Below are 22,302 nucleotides of genomic sequence, written 5' to 3'. Positions count from 1 at the left end.
ACCAGAAAACAATACATTACAGTAATCAATTCTGGAGGATACAGAAGCATTAATTACTGTCTCAGTATCAACCAGAGATAAGGTTGAATCATTACATTACTGTGCAAATGAAAATGGTGCAGGTTTATTTACTTGGATCAACAATCAAACCAAAATTGTTTTAACTGTTTCACAATGATCAATCATGCAGTCCACCAGACATAATGCTAACTGATCATAAAGATGTCTTTGTCTAGCATGGCCAATAACAATCATCTCAGTCTTCACTGAGTTCAGAGGTATACAGTGTCATGACATCCAGTTCGTCACTGCAGCCAAACAAGTCTCCAGTTTTGCAATTCAAGAGACATCACAAACACAACAGTCATGTAAATATCACCAGCCCAACAGTGAAAGTTAATTCCATGACTAAGTATAAAATGACCAGCAGGTGCAGCATAAAGTGAAAACAGTAGTAGACCAAGAAACAGAACCCTGAGGTACCCCATAATTCACTGTGGAAAATTCAGAATTGGTGTTTAAAAAACAAAACAAACAAACAAAAAACAAATAAAATGCACAGTATGCTGTATTTTATGCAGGAAAACAAACACAGAAATGCCGTCCATTCTCTCTCCCACTCCACTCACATACCCTGCTGGGCACTATGTCATTATATCACTATCAGTTGCAATGTCACTATACCATGTGGGTAAGACAGGAAATCAATCAATCAATTTTATTTATATAGCGCCAAATCACAACAAACAGTTGCCCCAAGGCGCTTTATATTGCAAGGCAAGGCCATACAATAATTACGTAAAAACCCCAATGGTCAAAACGACCCCCTGTGAGCAAGCACTTGGCGACAGTGGGAAGGAAAAACTCCCTTTTAACAGGAAGAAACCTCCAGCAGAACCAGGCTCAGGGAGGGGCAGTCTTCTCCTGGGACTGGTTGGGGCTGAGGGAGAGAACCAGGAAAAAGACATGCTGTGGAGGGGAGCAGAGATCAATTACTAATGATTAAATGCAGAGTGGTGCATACAGAGCAAAAAGAGAAAGAAACACTCAGTGCATTATGGGAACCCCCCAGCAGTCTAAGTCTATAGCAGCATAACTAAGGGATGGTTCAGGGTCACCTGATCCAGCCCTAACTATAAGCTTTAGCAAAAAGGAAAGTTTTAAGCCTAATCTTAAAAGTAGAGAGGGTGTCTGTCTCCCTGATCCGAATTGGGAGCTGGTTCCACAGGAGAGGAGCCTGAAAGCTGAAGGCTCTGCCTCCCATTCTACTCTTACAAACCCTAGGAACTACAAGTAAGCCTGCAGTCTGAGAGCGAAGCGCTCTATTGGGGTGATATGGTACTATGCGGTCCCTAAGATAAAAAGGGACCTGATTATTCAAAACCTTATAAGTAAGAAGAAGAATTTTAAATTCTATTCTAGAATTAACAGGAAGCCAATGAAGAGAGGCCAATATGGGTGAGATATGCTCTCTCCTTCTAGTCCCATCAGTACTCTAGCTGCAGCATTTTGAATTAACTGAAGGCTTTTCAGGGAACCTTTAGGACAACCTGATAATAATGAATTACAATAGTCCAGCCTAGAGGAAATAAATGCATGAATTAGTTTTTCAGCATCACTCTGAGACAAGACCTTTCTAATTTTAGAGATATTGCGTAAATGCAAAAAAGCAGTCTTACATATTTGTTTAATATGCGCTTTGAAAGACATATCCTGATCAAAAATGACTCCAAGATTTCTCACAGTATTACTAGAGGTCAGGGTAATGCCATCCAGAGTAAGGATCTGGTTAGACACCATGTTTCTAAGATTTGTGGGGCCAAGTACAATAACGTCAGTTTTATCTGAGTTTAAAAGCAGGAAATTAGAGGTCATCCATGTCCTTATGTCTGTAAGACAATCCTGCAGTTTAGCTAATTGGTGTGTGTCCTCTGGCTTCATGGGTAGATAAAGCTGGGTATCATCTGCGTAACAATGAAAATTTAAGCAATGCCGTCTAATAATACTGCCTAAGGGAAGCATGTATAAAGTGAATAAAATTGGTCCTAGCACAGAACCTTGTGGAACTCCATAATTAACCTTAGTCTGTGAAGAAGATTCCCCATTTACATGAACAAATTGTAATCTATTAGATAAATATGATTCAAACCACCGCAGCGCAGTGCCTTTAATACCTATGGCATGCTCTAATCTCTGTAATAGATTGAAATGAGGATTGCCACATGGACACACAGATCAGATCTGGTCCCTTGTCTACATAATGTGTACAGTCTGTCAGTGAGATCAGATTTTAATCAAATATGCAATGAATCCAATTGGAACTGGCAGTCTGAAGAAAGCCTAATGGTCTAATGCACATTCCCACCAATTTGTAGGTAATTGCATGTATTACTGAGGTTTAACAAAAGCGGCTTTTCGTGCTGCCCTTATACCTGGATAACTTTAGCCCCATTTCTTTCACTAATGGGTATTTCCCACCTGCTCACGTACTGAGTACTCCTCAGCAGTTGCACCACTGAGGAAAAGTTGGGAAAATTCACTTCCTCTATCCTGTTAGCGTTTTACTCAGCACATGCTGTCCTCAACTCCTGATATCTCGGGGTGAAGTTTTCCATACCCTGCATGAAAATTGGATACCAAGTCGTGTTGACACTTCACTACGCCAAACGTGAGGTTGCAGAGGGGTTGCACATTCAAAACTGTCACGTGTTTAAGCAAGCTTCCCAAAGTTGTGCTGATCTCTGCAAAGCAGGATGCCAACTTGCCCTGGGGACATAAATGAGCCGTGCCGAAGTGCTGCTTTGGACTGCTTGCTGCGCAAGGTGTAAGAGCTGCTTAGCTGAATTCATTTTTCCCATTATGGCAGCCAATTTCATTTTTTTAAAAACTTTTGTTTTTTCCGCCCAAAATGCGAGTAGTATATGAGCCACATTTACAATTTATTTAAATCATCATAATGAGATTTTGAAGCATCAAGGCTTGGACATGTTTGACACCCACTTGCCTCTCCTTTTTCTTGATTGTCTAAATGCCTGACCTGCTGACCTGTTTGCCTGCTGTCTGTCAATCACCCTGCATAAGTCTGATCCGCCTTCTTTTCTGCTCCGCAGAGGAGAGCAATCCAAAACCTTCATCTGTAACCTCCCTGTGTGCCCCTGCCTTGTATAGTGATGCAACTATCCAGCTCTTTGTTGTGGCTCTCTGTCCTCTGCTGTGCATGGTGCAGCAGGCACATGGCTGCTCACAGACACTGATGCCACTCTCAGACACACACAGCGAGCGGAATGCAAAACATTGAGTTTGCAGCATTATCTGGCAACTGAAGTTCACATGGCAACACATAGTTCATTACTGTGGCTTAAAATGTTCAGTCAACAGAAACACAGACACACACACTCACACACACATACACAGTAACCATCAGCCCTAAGACAGAAAACTGTTTGAGCTGTTTGTGCTCCCTAATTCATTGTGTACGCATTATATCATTGTGCCTGCAACACACTGCCATGGCAGCAATTAATTTGCACTCTAAAGAGTAATTAATCCTGTCTGTTGTCTGTCTGTCTGTCTGTAGATGATACCAGCCACGAAGCTGCTGAGCCTTCCCGAAGTAATGAAACGAATGCTGCGCCACACCTGCAGAAAACAAGTCCGCTCCTGGCTGTACTGCTGGCCTGTCTAGCAGCACTCTTCACTTTATAGCGCCTCCCTCTGTTCCGGAGAGCAGTTACACCTAGTGTGGCTTGAATCTGCCAAGGCTGCAGGGAAGGGGCAGGATGTGGGTGGAGCAGGTTAACTGGATCGGGCACCAACCAGGCTTCTCAAGGAACCCTCTATTTTTACCCTTCCCTCCCTCAAAAAATATTTAAGTGGTCTTTTTCCATCTGTGAGTGATAAAGTTGATGTTGGAAGTGGGAGAGACAGTTTTTCCCTCCTCTTAAACCTTCAACTAAGATGCCAAATCCTGTTTTTTGACACTTAGTGATTCTTATTTTCCCGTGACTTTTTACATCATGTTTATGTCATTGCAGCACTGATGTTTACCCACATATCTGCACACGTATGTGCACATAAAAAAAAAAAAACAATGCCTCTACATTTTACAAAGTTGTATACAAGAGCAGCATTAGGAGCGTGATGAATGTAGGAGCTAGAAATGACTGTACATAAATATCCTAGTTGTCCCGAGACCTCTCAAGAAGCCTTTCATAAATTATTTGGAGAAACACCTGACGGGTTTTATTTTTCTTTCACTCTATTGGGCAGTGCAATACAGAGCGGAGTGAAAGATGAAGACATAGGAAGCAATGGCTTTAAGCAGAGGTCGTTATGATCCAGACAGGAGAGCACAGCACTGAGAGCTTGTAGACATTCGGGACCTTCGCCCACTGATCTGCACAAAGTCCTAGAATAAAACAGTTTTTCTTTTGAATACAATCTGTACATGAGATACCAACAGACAATTAACAGAAACTGACTCCTTTTCTTACTCTGAGGCATCCTCTTGGTGTCGCCCATTAATTAGAGAATTCAGCCTTCTCAATCTCAATGCCTTTGGACTTACGCCAACTCAATACACTTAAATGGAAACTCACTGGGAACTTTTTAGAGCACCATTAAAATCAGGGATCAATTTCTTTTGTGAGTTCATCACACAGTTTTCAAGACAGCACTTAACTGGCTATTTTATTTCATACAGCTACACTTGTTCTCCCGGTCAGTATTAATGCTCACACAAACAGATTTGTTGATCTCGAGTGATTATTCTTTGCCAAATTGGACAGTAAAGGGTTGTTACGCTTTTTTGTGAAGCTAATATGGGTCTGCAGGACTCATACAAACAAGCATCGTAGCCAGCAATGCCCCCACGCACCGAGATGAAATAAACATTCTCAGGTCTTTAAAAACATTTCAGTGCCTGTCGCTTTAAATTTAAATGGAAAGAAACCGACGCTGGCTGTACTCTCTCCCCTACACATCATGGAGCGGTGGCCCACAGAGCATAGACCGAGTTGGTGAGCATGTTTCACTGCTTAAGCAGGAGTCCAGATACGGACTTCTGTGATGTATGTCACAGCAGTATAAAACTGTTTTTGGGCTAACTTAGGGTTGTTGCAGAAGAATTTCTGCATTCATAATTGTTGCATTTTGCAACTTTGGACATGTTTAACACAAAATCTCCCGCACATGTTAAGTGTAAAATTTAAACAGATATTGCTCACGATGCCTTTAAAGGGGAACAGAAACTCCCACATATTATTTTTAGCATGAATAAACACAAAAATGCATTCTTTGGTAGTTCAAGAAACACTAAAGACCATACAACATCTACAGAAAACCTTGTTTTAGTCGTGGTCTGAGAGGCTTTGATATTGACTGGCTGCCGCCATTTATGCAGGTCAGGTGGGTGACGTCACTGGTTGGGGGAAGATGGGCCTCATTCTGAAATTCCCTGCCAGAGGTACCAACAAAGAGGTGATACATGACTACTAGAGTCTGCACTCCCAGTGCTGCCCACCAAACATGAACATCCCTTCATGGACAGTGACATGACACCTCCTAACCGCGCAAAATATTTACGAAGTTCCCGGATGTTAATGTATTATATATATATATATATATATATATATATATATATATATATATATATTTTTTTTTTTTTTTTTTTTTTTTTACACAATTATCTTTTATTGACTAAGTTTCATTCATGAAGTCTGTGGTGTGTGTACACATCTGTGTGTGTGAGTGGTGTGTGTAAGTGCCATCCGTGTCCTCAGACGTCACGGGCACGGGCAGGAAACATACACCTGTTTATCAACCAAATGTCACAGACAAAGTGACAAGAATAACCAAAACCACTTACGTATAGATAGATATATATACTTTATTGATCTCACCATGGAGAAATTACGTTTACACTCCAGTTACCTCAGACAGCAATTAGTCCACAATTATTACTTGTTTACCGTAATAATGGCACACATCAGAATTAAAGGCAACACACACATTTGACTTTGTTTATGTGCACTAAGTCTGAAGAAGTCTGTTATCCGAATTGAGACAAGGGGTGAAGGTCATGCAGCAACCCTGAGTTGCGCCGCCAACATCAGCTTTGGGGGGGGGGGGGGGGGGGGGACGTGGGCTTGCAGCTAAAACTGCACTGCCCCCACCGAAGGGAAACGGGATGACGAGAAGCAGGTGCCGGAAAGGGTGGGTGTTGATGGGGGAAGGAGGGGGGGGGGGGGGAGGGAATGGAACATGCTTCAGTCCTGTGAAAAGCAGTTTATTGTCTTTGTGAGATGAGATAATGGATGGAAATATTGTCTCCCTGGTTCCTCCGTTTGTGGCTTTGCCAACATGCGCAGCTTTCTGGCATATTCCACCTGTTTCTTGAGAAGACTAATAGAACTTCAGTGAGCGAGCTCAGTGAACTGCCCGGAACACCCCAACCAGTGACCTCAACCGGAAGTGCCTCCACTGACTTCAGCCAGTGGCGATTTACATGTCAATTTAGTGGCAAATTTGATTCAAATAATATTATCTACACTGTGCACAAATATTCTGCAAGTGTATGAATAACAATTTTTTTACCAAGAATGCAGAAAACAAATTCTCAAAAAGTGTTTCAGTTCCCCTTTAATCAGTAAGATTAGATATTTTGCACCGGCAGTGCAATCCTTCAACATGTCACATTTTGAGATCAACCTGAATGAGGACAAGCCCAAAATGAAGTTGTAGTGACCAGCTTCAAACCCTGCTCATCAAGCATTTGTCATGTATCACTTTATGTTTTTTTGTTTGTTTGTTGTTTGTTTTTTAGAGATGATTCACTGGGTGGAGGCCTGGATCCAATTAGCTATGAGAACAGGGAGACTGTGACTGTTCTTCAAACAATGCACAGCTCTGTTTCATCGTGTAGTCAGGTTTGTTAGCACTTATATTCAAGCAATGCTTTGTGTTCTAATGATATTCCCTCAGCTTTCACAGATGCACATGAGTAGCATAATGGAGGCAATTACTTATTTTTAAATGGAAGGCCTTTTTGTATGCTTTCAAGGAAGCATGCACAGATAAAGAAATTAAGTCTGCTGACAGTGACGCTTTCAGAGCTGCGTTTTGATAGGAAATGGGGCGTAAATTGGTCCGGAAAGTGCGTTAGAAAGCGAGGAAAAGAACGCGTGTCCACCTTCAGCTCTGTGGGTTACGGGTTTAAGTGACTCTTTAATGAGGTTCAAAATGACAGGCATGTGGACCCCATGTTGTGGCAAGGCGAATTATGTCTGGTGTTAAAAATAGATGGTGGAAGGCTTGGGGGGGTCTCAGGAGGGGGGTAGATTTCCATCGTGGGGGGGTTTTAACACAGGAGTGACATTGCAGTTTGTGAAAATTGGTGAGCAAAGGAGACGGTGAGATGGAAAGACACAAGAGGTAGCTGAAGGTAGTGTGACTAGAGTGCCTAACATAATAAATTAAATAAAAATTCATGGCCCACTACTGGAAAACACTTAACTCAATGACAAACGTACTGCTCACTACCATTCAGTCTCAAAAAGGCATGTCTTTTTTCGTGTGTGTCTTTTTGCTTTGTGTGAACTTTTCAGTTTTTTTAAACTGCATTTTACCGTTTGTTTTCGTGCTATGGCAACAATGATAATACAGTAGAATAACAGCTCAGCTCTGCTGTGGAGGACTAATAAGAGACAAGGCCATTTAATGAGGTACTAATTTTCAGCAGAATTCCATAGGGGACAAGCACTTCATAAGGCTCTAAATGGACACTTGTCAGCAAGTTAACTCTAGACTTTTATCAGGAACCAGCTTCAATTGTACTCTCTTATAATTACAGATACTACTATTTGTCATTATTTCTATTATTACCATTGTTTATTCTGTACACACCTTAACTTGGGAAATGAGGATCAACTTATAAACTGGATACTGTGTATCCCGAGGTAGTCGACCATAAAACATGTAGTCTTTGGTTAGTATCCATTTTTGTACCTTTCTGGAGGACTGAAGAGAAAAAAAAACATCATTAAAAACTGTATATGATTGTTATGATGATGATTACGGCTATTATTATTATTAGAAAAACTTCTTGATGTAAATAGTGTTTGATATTAAAGTATTAATTTGGTTCGTATGTCTTTTGTAAAAACTGAATACGGTATAATCTCTGGATTTTGCGGAGTATATACCATATCCAACAATGCGTTCTGGTTGCTTTGACCATCAATGCCTAAAGACGCTACGAGCCCTCACGAAGGGGGAAAAAAACCTGTGAGGAGCGTGCACGTAGCCGTGGTACAGAAGGCTGGACCTTAGCCATTAAAATGGCACACCTGCTACATGTTTCAAACCAGTCATCAACCTTCACCACTTCATATGGGATCCTGATCAGAGACTTAAAGGATAGTTTTCATGTACTTTATTGCAATTTGAAGATCTTGAGCTTGAAGATCTGCAGAGTGGACTGTTGGCTTTTTATCAGAAGGATCTTGCTGGTGTCATTGTGTGGCATGCGCATGAACGTGTTGACGTAGAAAAAAGAAAAGAAAAAATATAAAAAAAAGATGTTTTCTTTTGCTTTTATTTGCCCCCTCCCCAAGAAATGTTAGTTTTTTTTGTTCTAGTCACTTTCATGTGTGTTTTGCATCCCTATTTGAGTGATGTCATTGAGTTGCTTAGTGACAGATGACAAATGTACATAACAAAACCATTCTTGTGATGTTACAGTGGGGGTCGGTCTTTTGTACTACAAAAGGATTTTTTTTTTAACCCCCGTCTATGAATGACTCTTTCTATACCCGTCTGCTGAATTCATCCATGTGGTTGCAGTCTCTGTGTTCCGTCAATTCATCCTCTTTCTTCTGTTCCAACAGGAGGTACTTGGGAGTGTATACATCAGTGTACGGATGCTATTCAGTGTGGAAAAAAAAATGTGTGAGGCCTTGCGTGTGTGTGTGTGTCTCGTTTGCTGTTGCCGCAGTGAATGGGAAGCGGCAACCTCTTTGGCAACAAAGAGTTGTTTCCCATGCCTTAGCCCTTCAGCCCATGCCCTGGCAGCCCCGTCTGTGTACAACACGCTTTCTGCCATTGTGCTTTTACATAGATCGGCTTGCTGGCATCCCTGACGCTGCAACAGGGCCCTTCGCTTCTCTCCCTTTTTTGATGATCATGAATCTCTTCACCCTGCAGTACACACTGGTTCTAAGTACAGTTCATCGATTAATGCAACCCACACCACAGTCTCCTAAACCGGATTGTCAACTACAGTATCACTGACCCAGATTCTGTTTCCAGATTCTGTTTCGATGAGCTCCTCCCTTGCTCATTTTGTGCACCTGCCCTGTACATTTTCCTTTTTTTAATTACACCAAAACAGTTGCCGTCTCCTTTCCCTCAACTTTAAACCCTACAGCCACTTTTCCATCAGTGGGAACTATTTCCAACCTGCTGTTTACAGTATAGAAACAAAAACATTAACAAAAAAAATTATCTGTATTTGTATATACATGTCTGAACAACTATGAATAATACAATAAAATGGATACATTGCTTTGATGAATATCCACCTGTTTTTCCTCTTATTTAACCATGAAGATGTAATTTTTTTTTTGTTATGTTTCCACACTATTTTCTGTTTTGATAGTTGTCACCTCCACCAAAAAGGTAATCAGCGCCAATGAATGTATGAGCTGGGACAGTTATGGTTGCAAACTGGGTTGGATTCTGTGATGTTTGTATACTTTTTCATCTTTCATCGCATTTGGGTATATTTCCATCTTTATTTGGGTATTTGTCACCAAGAGTGTACAATTTGGTACAGAAGGAAGCTGCATTAACAAATTGTAGTAGGACTCTGTGCAGACCCTAGATGTATATTTTTCATCCTATTTCATCAAATATTCTGTATGACTAAATCTCTATCTAGGTAGTTGCCATGTACAACCAAGTGATCTTTAGCACCAGCGAATGTACAGATTAATTCAGCAATAGCAGTTGTATTAATAAATTATTTGGATCTGTGTGAGCCCCAGATGTATATTTCCTCTTCCTATGTTCTCCATTGTTGTCTTAAAAAATAAATAAATCTGCAATTCATTCATTATCCATCTCCACTGAAGAGATCATCAGCATCAAAGATTGTACAATTTTGTATAGCTACGGTACCTGTGTAAAACTTAACTAAATATTTCAAGTATATCAAAAAGACTCAATTGTTACATCAGAATATGGTTGCATTTTGGTTGCAGATGTCAGCATAATTGTAGTAACAATAGAATAGCATCGGTGGGCATGAAGACAGTAAAGGCAATGGCAGAAAGATACAACAGATAAGTATGCCATCAATTGTGATGTGGTCACCTTATTGCCTGGTAAACACCATTGTAAAGGCGCCTTGTTTCTCTGGAAATTGTGGGTTTAAGGTTAAAATGTTGATGGTGTGACTGTACTGAACCCATGGCAACATATCAATGTCCATGGAAAAAAAAAAATTCCTGGGGTAGCTTGATACCTATTTTTGATAGGGTCCGTCCTTGTGATTTGTTGGAAGACATTCATTTGATTGGGTCGAAATCAGACCTTTGACCCCACTTTCCCAGACTATCAACTAAATGAATGACTTTTGGCTGACTTTGTCAGGACAATTTCAGACTCCACCTTCATATGTGCCAAGTTTGTCCAACCTGGTGTGAAAATCATCTTTCTTGACATGAATAACCTTGATCTTTCCCAAAGGGAAGCCTTGAAGGGCAGCTTTATTAAATTAAGCATGTATAGAAAATAAATGCATTCTAAACAGACATATTTTTTTTTATAAATTTTTCAATATTAACATAAATTGTTTTAAAAATATCCTGGTTTAAAAAAAGCACCAGCCTGATGGGCCTCAGAGCCTACAGGGAGTTACTTTTTTTCATTGAATTCTTTAAAACCCCCACTGCCACCTCGTAAACATCTCCATGCCTCTGTCTGAACCAGCTGCAGTCCTCACTTTATCCTTATTAATCTGTTGCTGTCCATAATTCACTCTTCTCACGTCAACTAATTTACTCTCCCTCTCATTTCTTTTATCAGCAACTCAAAATATTCCCCCCACCTTCTCAACACACTGTTTGTTACTTGTCAGCACATTTCCACATGCATCCTTTGTCACCCTAACATGCTGCACATCCTTTCCAGTCTGTCTAGTTGGTACAACAACAGACAGCAGATGCAAGAATAGAGATGATTTTTTTCCAAAGTGTTAGTGTTGTCATCGAAAGTACTCTCAAAACTTGCCGCAACACTGCTAACCAGTGAATATTTCTACTATAACATAGAAACTGAGTGGAAGCCTCCAACAATCAAGTGGAATTGTGCCATCATCACACATGCATTGTTTTTTCAACTCAAAGCTATATAAACCTGAATGCTTATTGGATTTAATCAATCTCAGGAGATATGTATTTGTTTAATGAGGGAGGGTGCGGTCTAAAGTGTTTAATGTACTATATCAAGGGGCGCCTAATTATCAGGCAGCTTCTTTACCTCAGGCAAAATGGGCCCAAAACACCATATAAATTACCTTGCAGATGGATGCAGCACTCTTGAAATTGCTAAGCTATTGAGGCGTGATTACAAACAAACATTTTGATGCAAATAGTCAACAAGGTCACAAGAAATCTGTGGAGAAGAAAAGATACAAAATAAACTGCAAAAAGATTTGAGAAGAATTAAACATGATACTACCAGGAACCCTTATTCTTCAGTGCCAACAATATCTACAACTGGATTGTCATAAGTACAGGTGTTCAGGCTCAACCGATATGGCCAAGGTAAGAAAGGCTGAAACACAACCACCACTGAACAAGACTTCAAGATGAACATCAAGATTGGGCCAAGAAATATTGAAGACAGATTTTCAAAGGTTTGATGGACACATGAAATAAGAGTGACTGCTTAATATATAGTACATTACTATATAGTACAGCTTTTTCTGTGCAAATAATCACCTCAGCGGGTTTACTGATGAGCTTCTCCTCTGAACTTAAAACACTTGATCATCAATAAAATCATCTGCTGAGGCACACCATTGCTCCCACGTCTTGATGGACCAGATGGATGAGCCCATGGCTGGATCTAATTGTAACACACCATCACTTCCAGTAGATGCCAGGAAGGTGGAAGAGAGGTATTGGTATGGGCTGCTATTATTAAGGATAAGCTAGTTGGACCTTTTCACTTGAAGATGGGCTTAAAAACTCCCAAACTGACTGCCAGTTTTTAAAAGATACTTTCTTCAAGATGGAGTACAGAAAAAGTCTGCATCAGTCAAGAAGGTTATTTTTATGCAGGGCAATGCAAAGTACTCCACTGCTTTTGGCTAGCCAGCCAACAGCCTCAAAGATGACAGAGTTCCACATCTGACTTAAATCCTTAAATGTGAGATTTGCAAGTAAGTGTAACAATACACCTCTTAGACCAGCATTTAGAAGGTTGTGGTTGTTGCTACAAGAAAAATAGTAGATCACGAAGCTGACAACTCCATGGTATGTAACGGCTCATGGCACTTACTGAAAAGAAGGGTTGCTACATTAGTCACTGATATTTTCTGACGTGTCAAAAAAGTGTTCCATCCATCCATTTGTATATCCACTTACGTAATTAAGTGTCGTAGAGGGGCTGGAGCCTATTCCAGCAATCATAGGGCGTGAGGTGGGGTACGGCCTGGACAAGATTCCAGTCTATTGCAGGGCCACATATAGACAGACAAATACATTCACATACACACACCTATGGCTAAAGTGCAGTTCACCTAACCTACATGTCTTTTGGGTATGGGAGGAAGCCAGAGAGAACCCACACAAAAACAGGGGCAACATACAAACTCCACACAGAAATGCTGAGGTGGGAGCAATCCCAGAACCTTTGTGCTGTGAGGTGGCAGTGCCAACCACTAAGCCACTGTGCTGCCTGTCAAAAGTGTTGATTTGTTCATTTTGAGTTGTTTATTTTTTTAGTTGTGACATGCCCGTCTCTCCACAATTTCTCGGATACTCACTCGACTAAAAAGCCATCGAAAGCCGTCTGAATCTTCTGAATGGTGGAAGACCTGGGCATGTTACAACATGTCCTGTGAGACTTCCAACACAGAGTTGCTTTTGTTCTCTGCCATTGCGGCTTCGTCACGACGCACGAATGCCTCTGCACGTCTTTCATTACAAAATCTCCTGTAACAGTGTAATCTGACGAAAAATGGCTGCTGTCCACCTTTTCTGCCATTTCTCTGGTAGTCACACGACGTCCCAGATCAACACAGCCTTCACTTTGGAAATGATCTGGTCATTTCAGCCTGTCGATGGCCGCTCGAAGCGTGGTGCACCCTCAGCCGCTGTGGGCCGTCTTTAATCCGGTTGTAATGCTCCTTAATCTGTGTGATGCCCATAGGATTTTCACCGAAAGCCATCTGAATTTTCCAAATGGTTTCCACCTGGCTGTCTCACACAGTTTCTTGAAAAATTTGATGCAGCGCTGCTCCAGCCGTTCAGACATTTTCCTGACAATGAAAATCCGACGAGAGGGGTGGACCAATGCTCACTCAAAGCCTGCCCACAGGCGAATGACGCAACCGACAGGTGTGAAAAAACTCACGCATGCGCACGAAGGTTCAAGCTTGGCTGATGCAAGCGCACGATTCAAATCCATATAGTTTTTGCAAAAAATAAAAAGGTCTGATACTTTTCTAACAGACCTTGTATGTGCCCCTGAGACAGCCAAAACTCACTTTTCCTTTGTTAAACATTCAGGTTTGAGTTTTGTTTAACATTTCAGAATGAATGAGAGCACTGTATTTGTTCAGCAATAAAATTATATAATTTATCGGTGTATAAACCTGATCCATCCTTCTGTCTTGGTGTAGAAACATATCCTCTAAAATGACAGGGTAACTAGCAAGACTTTTTTGGTCTTTGCAAGTGGCAATTGTAGGCAACTTGTGATCCAATAATAGCATCAGGGAGAGTGGGGTGTTATTTATATCTGACTTAAAAAAAAAACCTGTTAGCATTTTTGTATTCGTACAGATTCATTTAGTAATTGCCCTGTGGACCAGATGAAATAGCTCTGTGGGCTGAATATGGCCCAAGGGCCAGATGTTCAACAATCTTGCTCTAACTACAGAGAGGAACACTATCCATCAAGAGGAGAATAAGACCTAAAACCTGCTTTCACTTCAGTAGGGCATTAATGAGGACACCTAATAACCTTCTGTTGGACCCCATCAGCGCCATTTAACTTCACCCTCCATTATCTCTGGTAATTAGCCTGAGAGCCAGTCGGCCCTGAGGACCAAAGCAGGAAAAAGCCCACTGATAAGGCCTGTGATGTCTTGGTGATTAGAAAAATTAGACTTAACACAACATTAACACTATTCCTTATCTCCTATGTCTGTGTAAACAGTCAAATGTCAAGGAGACTTTGATAAAATAACAGCTGTATTAATTCTTGGAGAGTCCAGTTTATACTTGCAGTCTGAAAGGCTTTTTTTAAAAAACACCACTCTGACTTTCACTGAAGATTAAGTCAAATAATCACTATACAAGGCATTAATGCAAAAGACATCCAATCTCATTCAGCACGCAATTCTCTCCAGTATCATCCATTTCCATAGCTGGTGCTTCTTCAAGCATGAGAAGAAATGGTTTATACATGAACACACTTGACATGATGAGCCAATTAGTGTCTACTTTGTGCTTCCTGATGTTATTACTGAAGACTCTAGAGATGCAGGTGTGTGTGCATCTATGAAGACCAATAAGGACAAATCATAGCATCTGATCATTAAATCTGGGGTAATGATAGCTTCGCATGAAGATGCGTCCCAGATGTACTATTAAGCTATGAACATAGTCAAGGTCTATGACTGTCAGTGATTGGGAGGAGAATGGAAATGATTTCATGCTTCAGATGGCGATACGAATGCACGTGTGGCTGAATGTGCGCAAAGACTTACCTGTGCCTGTGATTCCCTTTTGACTTTTAGGAATCTTTGGCAAGTTAATTTGAACACAGTAGGGAAGCGACTGACTGTTCTGAAGAGACCACTTCAGTGAAAACCCTTTGAAGGCTTCGTTCTCAAGTCAGCTGACTCCCTTATTGGCTGCACGGGCTTCCGTTTCCATGTGAACAATCAGTTTGATTGACAGCTCTGAATGATGTTTTCAGTTAATCGCTCCAGCGGCGTGAAAAGGGGTGGGGTGTGTGGGTGGGTGTGCATGTGTGTGTGAGGGGGTAGGTATTTTAAAAGCTTCAGAGGGATATCAATTTAATCAATCCCATATTTACTGAGAGTTGGGAGTTGGCGCATGGTGGCTGCTTGTGCCAAAATTAACAGATAAGCTGAAAGCATTTTATAATCTCAAACACGCCGCAGAATGTCATAGGATTTTTGATTCATAGCAGCTTTGATATATTTCAGTAAGATAGACTATTCTGTGCACAGAAAAAGTGCCACATATTTGATCTGAACAACATCAGATAAATTTATGTGAAACACATCTTGGTGAAAGAAAATAGCTGCAATATATTCTTCCACTCAGGTGTGTTTGATCAATACCCATCAAAACTGGAACTGCACTCAAAAGAAGACATGGGTTTGACACCTGTAACCCTGGTGTCACAGAGTGCAGGATCCAGTAGAGAAACAAAACTTTGGTTCCATTGTGGAGAAAACTACAATTTCTTATGTTATACAACCCTAATGTGTTGTGCTCATGTACAAAGGCAAGATAATGAAAGGCTGTGCCACTGTCCAAATACGTCTGGACCTGACTTTAGATATAAATGGTATAAAAGTGTTTTGTTTTTGTTTTTCTTCATTGATGTCCACCTATTAGTTCATAGCAATTTTATGAAAATGCTCAAAAATCTTTCAATGTTAAGAAAACTGAAAATAATACATAGCATTTTTTTTTTAAATCCTGCATCTGCATCTACCCTAATATTTAATGGGTTCTTTCTGACCTACACCACACCCCTCCAAATCATTTTGTGAAAACAACTTCATAGGCTTTTGCCCATAAACATAAGTGAAAATGCAACCTTAGTTCTGATCTGCCCCAAGTTAATAAACCTTTAATCTGTGTTGAGAAACACAGTTAAAATAAAATAACTTGCAAAGGTTTGAGCACCTGTAAGAATACAGGAATTGCCAGATATTGATTTCACTGCATTACAGAATGTATCTTCAAGTGGAAAAAAATGCCCTTAGAGCCAGTAGATTTACTCAAATGTAAAAGGTTTCAGAGTGAACCTCCTGGAGTAGTGCATTAAAAAGGAAACATTTTTAGTGTTTTAGGGTTTGGACTAAGTTATGAAGGTTTTCTTTCATTTTTGGAGTTTTAAATCAAACGTGAACCTTCTATGACCAAGGTCTCAATCTCTGTTTTTCTGTGGTACTCAGATACATGACCCTCAGGTTGCGCTGACGTATTTCATGCAGGTTATTTTCTTTTACTGATGCCTCACACATGCTGACCTTCGGAGCTGAGACATGACAAGCTGCAGCCAAGCCAGGGGCAGGATTATGGGTCCATGTGACGCAACTACAAAATATCCACTTCCAGATGAGATAGACATCGAATGAGGCTGTGCCAAGTGAGGACTAACAGAGGCTGGTGTCTTCTGTGTGTGCAGGGATTTATGTACATTTGGAAAAACATGGAAAACAGATCAATTATCTATTTAATGTTAAATAGAATGCTTTTTACTGCAAAGTGTTTTTTTTCCCTCCTCACAGTGTTTCACACCATGTCTGATGTGTTACATGTAGTATTCACACTTAGAGAAATGAAGATTTCCTCATTTGAAGTGACAGCCAATTTCTAAGGAAGCTGTGAAAAGATAAAATGCCGACAATGAAAGAAAACATTTTTGCACACTGACCCAATACAAATGCAATACAATATGAAAAATTGGTCTACCAAGTGTCAAATGGATATTATTAAATTGAAATAGTAGTTTTCGCTGTTAATAATGATCAATTTTGCAGCTGTAACGATTGAAATCCAAGTATTGTTTGAATGTTTCAAAAGTCAATGTGGCAGGCCAAGGACAGCACAGGGAACATTTAGAATGAGGATTTTGAGGAATTCAGTTTCAATTTATTTTCATTTATATAGCGCCAAATCAAATCAAATCAATTTTATTTATATAGCGCCAAATCACAACAAACAGCTGCCCCAAGGTGCTTCATATTGCAAGGCAAAAGCCATACAATAATTACAGAAAATTTGAAGCCTCAAAGCGCTTCACACAGGTAAGGTCTAACCTTACCAACCCCCAGAGCAACAGTGGTAAGGAAAAACTCCCTCTGAAGAAGAAACCTCAAGCAGACCAGACTCAAAGGGGTGACCCTCTGCTTGGGCCATGCTACAAACATGAATTACAGAACAATTCATGGACGAATATACAAGAAATTCTACTGGCGCACAGGACAGGAGGATCGCCAACACGAATACAACTCCCATCTCTGGATGGAGCTGCACCTTAAACAGAGAGAAAAAAACAGAATCAGGCATCAGAAAGACAAAAAATACTGTATAATTTAAACAACAAGAAAAACAAATCAAATCAAATCAATTTCATTATATAGCGCCAAATCACAACAAACAGTTGCCCCAAGGCGCTTCATATGGCAAGGCAAAGCCATACAAAAATTACGGAAAAACCCCAACGGTCAAAACGACCCCCTGTGAGCAAGCACTTGGCGACAGTGGGAAGGAAAAACTCCCTTTTAACAGGAAGAAACCTCCAGCAGAACCAGGCTCAGGGAGGGGCAGTCTTCTGCTGGGACTGGTTGGGGCTGAGGGAGAGAACCAGGAAAAAGACATGCTGTGGAGGGGAGCAGAGATCAATCACTAATGATTAAATGCAGAGTGGTGCATACAGAGCAAAAGAGAAAGAAACACTCAGTGCATCATGGGAACCCCCCAGCAGTCTAAGTCTATAGCAGCATAACTAAGGGATGGTTCAGAGTCACCTGATCCAGCCCTAACTATAAGCTTTAGCAAAAAGGAAAGTTTTAAGCCTAATCATAAAAGTAGAGAGGGTGTCTGTCTCCCTAATCCGAATTGGGAGCTGGTTCCAGAGGAGAGGAGCCTGAAAGCTGAAGGCTCTGCCTCCCATTCTACTCTTACAAACCCTAGGAACTACAAGTAAGCCTGCAGTCTGAGAGCGAAGCGCTCTATTGGGGTGATATGGTACTTTGAGGTCCCTAAGATAAGATGGGACCTGATTATTCAAAACCTTATAAGTAAGAAGAAGAATTTTAAATTCTATTCTAGAATTAACAGGAAGCCAATGAAGAGAGGCCAATATGGGTGAGATATGCTCTCTCCTTCTAGTCCCCGTCAGTACTCTAGCTGCAGCATTTTGAATTAACTGAAGGCTTTTCAGGGAACTTATAGGACAACCTGATAATAATGAATTACAATAGTCCAGCCTAGAGGAAATAAATGCATGAATTAGTTTTTCAGCATCACTCTGAGACAAGACCTTTCTAATTTTAGAGATATTGCGCAAATGCAAAAAAGCAGTCCTACATATTTGTTTAATATGCGCTTTGAATGACATATCCTGATCAAAAATGACTCCAAGATTTCTCACAGTATTACTAGAGGTCAGGGTAATGCCATCCAGAGTAAGGATCTGGTTAGACACCATGTTTCTAAGATTTGTGGAGCCAAGTACAATAACTTCAGTTTATCTGAGTTTAAAAGCAGGAAATTAGAGGTCATCCATGTCTTTATGTCTGTAAGACAATCCTGCAGTTTAGCTAATTGGTGTGTGTCCTCTGGCTTCATGGATAGATAAAGCTGGGTATCATCTGCGTAACAATGAAAATTTAAGCAATGCTGTCTAATAATACTGCCTAAGGGAAGCATGTATAAAGTGAATAAAATTGGTCCTAGCACAGAACCTTGTGGAACTCCATAATTAACCTTAGTCTGTGAAGAAGATTCCTCATTTACATGAACAAATTGTAATCTATTAGATAAATATGATTCAAACCACCGCAGCGCAGTGCCTTTAATACCTATGGCATGCTCTAATCTCTGTAATAAAATTTTATGGTCAACAGTATCAAAAGCAGCACCGAGGTCTAACAGAACAAGCACAGAGATGAGTTCACTGTCTGAGGCCATAAGAAGATCATTTGTAACCTTCACTAATGCTGTTTCTGTACTATGATGAATTCTAAACCCTGACTGAAACTCTTCAAATAGACCATTCCTCTGCAGATGATCAGTTAGCTGTTTTACAACTACCCTTTCAAGAATTTTTGAGAGAAAAGGAAGGTTGGAGATTGGCCTATAATTAGCTAAGATAGCTAGGTCAAGTGATGCCTTTTTAAGTAATGGTTTAATTACTGCCACCTTAAAAGCCTGTGGTACATAGCCAACTAATAAAGACAGATTGATCATATTTGCCCTGTGTTGGTATATGGCATTGGAGAACATAAAGAAGGAATCATATCCTTAAACCTAGTTACAGCGCTTTCTGAAAGACTTCTAGTGTAATGAAACTTATTCCCCACTACTGGGTAGTCCATCAGAGTAAATGTAAATGTTATTAAGAAATGATCAGACAGAAGGCGGTTTTCAGGGAATACTGTTAAGTCTTCAATTTCCATACCATAAGTCAGAACAAGATCTAAGGTATGATTAAGGTGGTGGGTGGACTCATTTACATTTTGAGCAAAGCCAATCGAGTCTAACAATAGAGTAAATGCAGTGTTGAGGCTGTCATTCTCAGCATCTGTGTGGATGTTAAAATCGCCCACTATAATTATCTTATCTGAGTTAAGCACTAAGTCAGACAAAAGGTCCGAAAATTCACAGAGAAACTCACAGTAATGACCAGGAGGATGATAGATAACAACAAATAAAACTGGTTTTTGGGACTTCCAATTTGGATGGACAAGACTAAGACACAAGCTTTCAAATGAATTAAAGCTCTGGGTTTTTGATAAATTAATAAGCTGGAGTGGAAGATTGCTGCTAATCCTCCGCCTCGGCCCGTGCTACGAGCATTCTGGCAGTTAGTGTGACTCGGGGGTGTTGACTCATTTAAACTAACATATTCATCCTGCTGTAACCAGGTTTCTGTAAGGCAGAATAAATCAATATGTTGATCCATTATTATATCATTTACTAACAGGGACTTAGAAGAGAGCGATCTAATGTTTAATAGACCACATTTAACTGTTTTAGTCTGTGGTGCAGTTGAAGGTGCTATATTATTTTTTCTTTTTGAATTTTTATGCTTAAATAGATTTTTACTGGTTGTTGGTGGTCTGGGAGCAGGCACCGTCTCTACGGGGATGGGGTAATGAGGGGATGGCAGGGGGAGAGAAGCTGCAGAGAGGTGTGTAAGACTACAACTCTGCTTCCTGGTCCCAACCCTGGATAGTCACGGTTTGGAGGATGTTTGGGAAAACAGAGAAATACTAAGGTGATCGCCGGCCACTAGCCCTAAACTTTACTAAAAGACCCCAGAATTTAGGTAAATTACTACTAAATTAATTAAAAGAGTAAAAAGCGTAAAACAAAACTGTACCAGTATGCTAGCCATATGAAAGAGAAAATAAGTGCGTCTTACTTACTTACTTCTACTTTATTGTCATTGTCATAGTAACAACAGTTATAAATAACAACGAAATTTCGATAGAGCCTCAAACAACGGCATAGTAGCTTATTCATGGGCAATAAATATGTTGTGAACCTTCATTATTAAATAAGGCACAGAAAGACAATAGCATCTTAGTGCACAGTAAAACAAAGTAAAATAAAATAAAATACGTATATGTGAGGGGGGGGGGGGGGGGGTTACAGTAAGCAGGGATGTTAAAATGTGTTGAGTGGTTGCTACAACAATGCAAAGACCAATTCACAGTCTTAAGTCTGGACTTGAAAATCTCCACAGAATCTGACTGTTTTATTGACACAGGGAGATCATTCCACAGAACAGGGGCACAATAAGAGAAAGCTTAGTGACCCGCAGACTTCTTATTCACCTTAGGGACACAAAGTAGTCCTGCACCCTGAGAACCTAAAGCCCGGGCCGGTACGTAAGGTTTAATTAGGTCAGCTAGGTAGGGAGGTGCCAGTCCATGAATAATTTTATAGGTTAGTAGCAGAACCTTAAAATCTGATCTCACTGGGACAGGAAGCCAGTGAAGGGATGCCAAAATGGGTGTAATGTGGTCGAACTTTCTGCTTCGTGTCAAAAGTCTGGCTACAGCATTTGAACCAATTGGAGACCCCTAATGCTAGACTGCGGTAAACCAGAAAATAGAACATTGCAGTAGTCCAATCTATAAGAGATAAATGCATGGATCAGGGTCTCAACATCAGTCATAGACAGGATGGGACGAATCTTCGCTATGTTTCGCAGGTGGAAGAAAACAGTCCTAGTAATATTTCTAATGTGGAGGCCAAAGGACAATGAAGGATCAAAAATTACCCCCAAGGTTCCCCACTTTGTCAGTGTGATGCATAACACACGAGCTGAGGCTGAGTGTTAACTGGTCAAATTGATGCCGATGTCTCACTGGACCAAGAACCATCATTTCAGTCTTATCAGAGTTTAAAAGTAGGAAGTTTCTAGACATCCAACTTCTCACTGCTGCAAGGCAATCTTCTAAGGATTTTATGTGAACGAGATTACCAGCAGTTATCGGCATGTATAACTGAGTATCATCTGCATAGCAGTGAAAAGTAATCCCAAAATGCTATATGTTTTGGGATTACAATATGTGGCCAAGGGGTGTTATATAAAGGGAGAAAAGCAGGGGGCCTAAGACAGATCCCTGTGGAACCCCAAATTTCATGTCACTAAGGTTAGAGGTAGTGTTACTGTACAAAACACAGTGAGAACGACTGTTCAAGTATGACGTCAGCCATGCAAGGGCACTCCCAGTAATCCCAAAATGATTTTCCAGCCTATTAAGTAGAATATGATGATCCACTGTATCAAATGCAGCACTGAGATCTAACAGCAACAGAACCGTAGTGGTGTCCGAATCCATTGTAAGCAGAAGATCATTCACCCCTTTAGTGAGAGCCGTCTCTGTGGAATGATATTTTCTAAAAGCAGACTGCAGTGGCTCAAAGAGATTATTCTCAGTAAGATAGTCTATGAGCTGCCGTGACACCACTTTTTCCAGAATTTTAGAGAAAAATGATAGATTTGATATCGGCCGATAGTTTGTCAATACACTAGGGTCAAGATTAGGTTTCTTAAGTAATGGTT

At 40.5% G+C, this 22,302-nt stretch overlaps 1 protein-coding gene across 2 annotated transcripts in view; it reads left to right on the top strand.

Annotated features, from left to right (window-relative positions):
* The window catches only part of efna5b (ephrin-A5b), a 345,365-nt gene extending 340,586 nt beyond the window's left edge, over window positions 1-4,779 (top strand). For both annotated transcript variants that reach the window (XM_034170558.1, XM_034170557.1), the window contains one exon: window positions 3,578-4,779. In XM_034170558.1, coding sequence (XP_034026449.1) covers window positions 3,578-3,705 — 128 coding nt within the window. In that variant the 3' untranslated portion in view covers window positions 3,706-4,779. The remainder of the gene's footprint in view (window positions 1-3,577) is intronic.
* The last annotated feature ends 17,523 nt before the right edge of the window (window positions 4,780-22,302 follow it).

Source organism: Thalassophryne amazonica, chromosome 5, assembly GCF_902500255.1.
Source record: "Thalassophryne amazonica chromosome 5, fThaAma1.1, whole genome shotgun sequence".
Lineage (NCBI taxonomy): Eukaryota > Metazoa > Chordata > Actinopteri > Batrachoidiformes > Batrachoididae > Thalassophryne > Thalassophryne amazonica.
This window is presented reverse-complemented; position numbering and strand designations above follow the sequence as displayed.